The sequence below is a fragment of the Cryptomeria japonica genome, chromosome 7 (assembly GCF_030272615.1).
Source record: "Cryptomeria japonica chromosome 7, Sugi_1.0, whole genome shotgun sequence".
Classification (NCBI taxonomy): Eukaryota; Viridiplantae; Streptophyta; class Pinopsida; order Cupressales; family Cupressaceae; genus Cryptomeria; species Cryptomeria japonica.
In genome coordinates, this window is record NC_081411.1 from 17517855 (window position 1) to 17522936 (window position 5082).

The 5082-nt window shown below is 37.1% G+C and overlaps 1 protein-coding gene across 1 annotated transcript; it reads right to left on the reverse strand.

Moving 5' to 3' along the window:
- Positions 1–300: 300 nt before the first annotated feature.
- Positions 301–4426, reverse strand: LOC131037134 (pentatricopeptide repeat-containing protein At4g13650-like). Its single transcript, XM_057969176.2, has 2 exons — positions 3383–4426; positions 301–3259 (listed from the first exon to the last, which is right to left on the reverse strand). The coding sequence occupies exon 2, from the start codon at positions 3142–3144 to the stop codon at positions 577–579; it is 2568 nt and encodes an 855-aa protein (XP_057825159.2). The 5' UTR covers positions 3145–3259; positions 3383–4426; the 3' UTR covers positions 301–576.
- Between the last annotated feature and the right edge of the window lie 656 nt (positions 4427–5082).

Below are 5082 nucleotides of genomic sequence, written 5' to 3' on the forward strand. Positions count from 1 at the left end.
AGAATGTACCAAAAATCTATAGTAATGTATTTATAATGTATAAAGGATAATGATGTTTGGTGCATTCTAGAGTCTAGATAGTCATTTCCTATTGTCTTTGAACCCTCATCTCATTGGTAAATTTATAAATCTCATCATGCATAATTTTGTACTAGCATTAATTTAAAATTACAAAGTCATATAAATTATTATGATTTTATTTTTGCATATAAAAATATCATTCTCTTCTTTACATCATCAATCTACAATCCTCATTCTAATGTTTTCAATAAATATAATTGTAACTTTTACCAACTTCGTATATAAATTATAATAGTTCAAATGATCAAACAGACCCAGACAAAAGATAATACAATCAATCCAAACAAAGGAACCGTACAAAATGACTATGATAAATTCTGAGATCTCTCCCATTTCATGCTGATTGAGGATCTTTTCATTTACATCAAGCGCTTCTCACTTTTGTTTTTTGTATTTTTTCCCTCATTCTCTGCTTTCTTCAACTTTTATTTCATACACATACAGATTACTTCAACTTTGAATCTGTAAAATGCCCTTCTGTTTTCATCTCCCAAGCTACCTTCTCCAACTTTGCGTAGCTCCTTTGTCTATGGATCTGTCTCCCACACAAAACGAATGTATCATTTTATGGCCTTCAGTCCAACTACATCCAAGAATCTTTTTAATTCCTCTATCTTTCATCAATCTCCTTAACAGTTGAACCTCACCCCACCTGCCCACTTCTGCATAGATGTTTGAGAGAAGAACATAGGTTGCACCATTTTTTGGATCCAAATCGAAAAGCAATGTCGCTGTAAATACTCCTAAGCCTATATTCATATGTGATCTACAGGCACCAAGAAAAGACATCCAAACAACCACTAGAGGTTTAATTTGCATCTTAATGATATAGTTTAGGGTTTCCTCAAGATAGCCAGCACGGGCAAGAAGGTCAACCATGCACACATAATGATCAATTGTAGATGTAATGCGATAACGGTTACTCATTTGATTGAAGTATGTACAGCCCTCATCCACTAAACCTGCATGGCTGCAAGCACATAGAACACAAACAAAGCTTACAGCATTAGGATATGTTACATAGTGCTTCATTAATTCAAAGATTTTGAGAGCATCCTTGCAAAATCCATTTTGTGCATATCCTGCAATAATTGCATTCCATGAGATGACATCTCTTTGAGGCATTCCATCAAACAGTTCATGTGCCTTGTCTATGCTTCCACATTTTGCATACATGTCTAGCAGAGCATTTCTAATTATAATATCTGACAAAAATCCCCTTTTTGTTATGCTCTGATGGATGTTCATACCCTGTTTCAAACCTCCCAATTTGGCACAGGCAGAGAGGATGCTGGCAAAGGTTGTTGAATTTGGCTTCACACCTGCTAATTGCATTTGCTTGAAAGTCTCTAAAGCATTTTCAGCAAATCCATTTTGTGCATATCCAGCAATCATTGCATTCCATGCGATGACATCTTTTTCAGGCATTCTGTCATACAGTTCATATGCCTTGTCTATGCTTCCACATTTTGCATACATGTCTACCAGGACAGTTACAACTACATCTGACAAAATGTCTCTATTATTTATGCTTTGATGGATGCCCATACCCTGTTCCAAAACCCCTATTTTAGCGCAGGCAGGAAAGATGATGGCAAGGGTTGTGGAATTTGGCTGTACACCTGCCAATTGCATTTGCTTAAAGATTTCTATAGCTTTTTCAACAAATCCATTTTGTGCATATCCAGCAATCATTGCAGTCCAAGAGATGACATCTCTTTGAGGCATTCGGTCAAACATTTCACGAGCCTTGTCTGAGCTTCCATATTTTGCATACATGTCTAATAGAGCATTTCCAACTATAATATAAGACAAAAATCCCCCTTTCATTAATCTTTGATGGATCTCCATACCCTGTTCCAAAGCTTCCGTTTTGGAACAGGCAGAGAGGATGCTGGCAAAGGTTGTGGAGTCTGGCTTTACAACTGCAAATTGCATTTGCTTGAAAGTTTCTAAAGCCTTTTCAACAGATCTAATTTGTGTATATCCTGCAATCATTGTAGTCCATGATACCACATTTCTTTGAGACATTTTGTCAAACAATTCAAGTGCCTTGTCCATGATTCCACATTTTGCATACATGTCTACAAGTGCAGTTGCAACTACAGTATCTGACAAAATTCCTCTATCCTTTATGCTTTGATGGATGTCCATACCCTGTTCCAAAGCTCCCATTTTGGCACAGACGGCTAGGATGCTGGCAAAGGTTGTGGAGTCTGCCTTTACACCTGCCGATTGCATTTGATTGAAAGTTTCTAAAGCCTTTTCATAAAGTTCAATTTTTTCGTAACCTGAAATCATTGCAGTCCACGAAACCACATTTCTTTGAGGCATTTTGTCAAACAATTCGCATGCCTTGTCTATGTTTCCACATTTTCCATACATGTCTACAAGGGCTATTGCCACTACAACATCTGACAAAATTCCTCTATCTTTTATGCTTTGATGGATGTCCATACCCTGTTCCAAAACTCCCATTTTGGCACAAACAGGGAGGATGCTGGCAAAGGTTGTGGAATTTGGCTTTACACCTGCCAACTGCATTTGCTTAATAAAAATTAAAGCCTTTTCAACAAATCCGTTTTGAGCATATCCAGTAATCATTGCATTCCATGAGATGACATCTCTTTGAGGCATACCGTCAAAAACTTCGCGTGCTTTGTGTATGCTCTCACATTTTGCGTACATGTCCACCAGAGCATTTCCAAGTACAATATCGGACAAAAAACCCCATTTCTTTATGCTTTGATGGATATACATACAGTATTCCAAAGTTCCCATTTTGGCACAGGCAAGGAGGATGCTGAGAAAGGTTGTAAAGTCTGGTTTTACACCTGAATTTAGCATTTCCTTGAAATTTTCTAAAGCCTTTTCAACAAATCCACTATGTGCATATCCTGCAGTCATTGCATTCCATGAGACAACAGTTCTTTGAGGCATTTTGTCAAACAGTTCACGTTCCTTCTCTATGCTTCCGTATTTTGCATACATGTCTAGCAGGGCTGTTGCAACTACAACATCTGACAAAATTCCTCTCTCCTTAATGCCTTGATGGATGTTCATTCCCTCTTCCAAATCTCCTATTTTAGCACAAGCCGAGAGTACGCTGGCAAACGTGAAATGATCAGGTTGGAGAACAGCGTGACTGCTTCGTGAGGGGGTCCATGTCTTCTGTATGCTGCAATAATTGTATTCCATGAGACACTGTCTCGTTCTTTCATGTGGTCAAACACTTTTCGAGAATCTACCAAATTTCCGCACTTGACATACATGTAAATAAGTTTATTATGAAAAGTTTTACCTGTTATAGATTCAAATCGCCTCTGAGAGATGAAAGAGTGAACTCTTTTACATTGTGAAAGATCTTTCTTACGAATGCAGGTCTGCAGTAGTTGAAGATATCGAGAGTTGTTTTCTGGGAATTTCTGTCTCGTAAGCGGAGTTCGCAGCGTCTCCTTCAATTGGATGACCTTGAATCGTGTAGTGGACGGTAATAGCATTTTACGATTGTGGAAAACATGCCATGTTATTCAATTTAAGTCTACCAAATGACATTGCCAGTGGTAATCCTTGTGCGGACTGCTCCTCTCATCCTACTAACAACTTTCTTCCAATATTCTATAGCCATGGAAGATGATTAAATCTGCTCTGCGGAGCAATTTTCTAAAGTCGGGGAACAGATAGAGTAGGAAGGATATTAGCTGGTAGAGTGGATTTTAAAGCTTTGATGAAATTAAAAACAAGCAACTAAAAGAACTGTCGCCTACTTCAAAATGTTAGGCAACTTCCAATTTTTCATAACAATAAGCCAGAATCCGTTGTTCTATGATTTACAGACACATTAAATTTATGGATCAATTAGCAATGTTTTGCAGAACACCCAAACAATTAGCCTAAACCCATCCAAAACTCGGTACGAAGAACTGCAGACATCTTGGCATACAAATCTCATTAACTTATTACATAAGCAAATGAGAATAAGTACAGAAGTTATACTTTTAAGTACGGAGTAGAATATTTCAGGAATGCTTCTTACATAGAGATGTTAAAAAGGAACCGAAACGTTTCCTTCAATCTGTGATTCCAGTCAACAAATTGCAGTAAAACAATAACAAATCCTTCAACCTTTACAGGATAGCTTTAAACCTTATTTGATTTTCATGAAAAAAAATTCTGCGCAATCCCTCAAACATGCTTAAAAGAACCCAATTTTGTTATATAATCGATAACATTTCACTTAATTAAATCCTTCTCACTTTCATCTAGATCACATTGTACAAAACCAATTCCATCACCAACAAATTCTTTGGTGAGACCTTCAAGTGACATATCACATGGTTGCAGACTTCGGGCTGACATTGCAAGTTTTGCGTTCTTTTGTCTTAACTTTGAGGGCTAGGTGAAAGAGTTTTTTTTTATCATTGAAGGCAGAGTCAAATCCATATATTCATTTTGGAAAATTACAACGTATACATTCATGAATCAAAAAGAATTATAAATCTAACATATGCGATTGAAACCATTCTCTGGATTTTCTGGAAGAGAATAAAATTTCAAGGCAAAGCAAAAAACCCTACACATTATCTTCATTCATTCCAAAAAACTATTATAGTTTATGGCAACGAAGATCAAAATTATCTTTCAAATATAAGTCTTAGCAGAGGATTTTTTTTTTTTTTAACAGTAGGTTTTGCAAAGATTATTTGAAATATCTTATAGACAAAAAACACTTAAAAAACCAAAAGCCAACTATAGGCTTTGAAATGTCAACAAACATAACCAAAAAAATTAAAACCTATCTTTCAATTTTCCTTAAAAGGCTCAGTAGGGGGAGTCGGGATTTTGCCCCTTCCTCAACCTTTGCATGGAGGCCGGCCTCGACCACGACCAGACCCACGATCCAATCCTCTGTCACCTCCTCTCCTTCATCGTTCAGCCTGGGGTTCCTCTTCTTCAACTTTTGGTGGCAAGATTCCATTTAATCTTGCAAATTCGTGGAGT

Bases quoted from the DNA above. Each gene is read 5' to 3' on its own strand.
- LOC131037134 (XM_057969176.2), bottom strand. From the start codon at position 3,144: ATGAACATCCATCAAGGCATTAAGGAGAGAGGAATTTTGTCAGATGTT.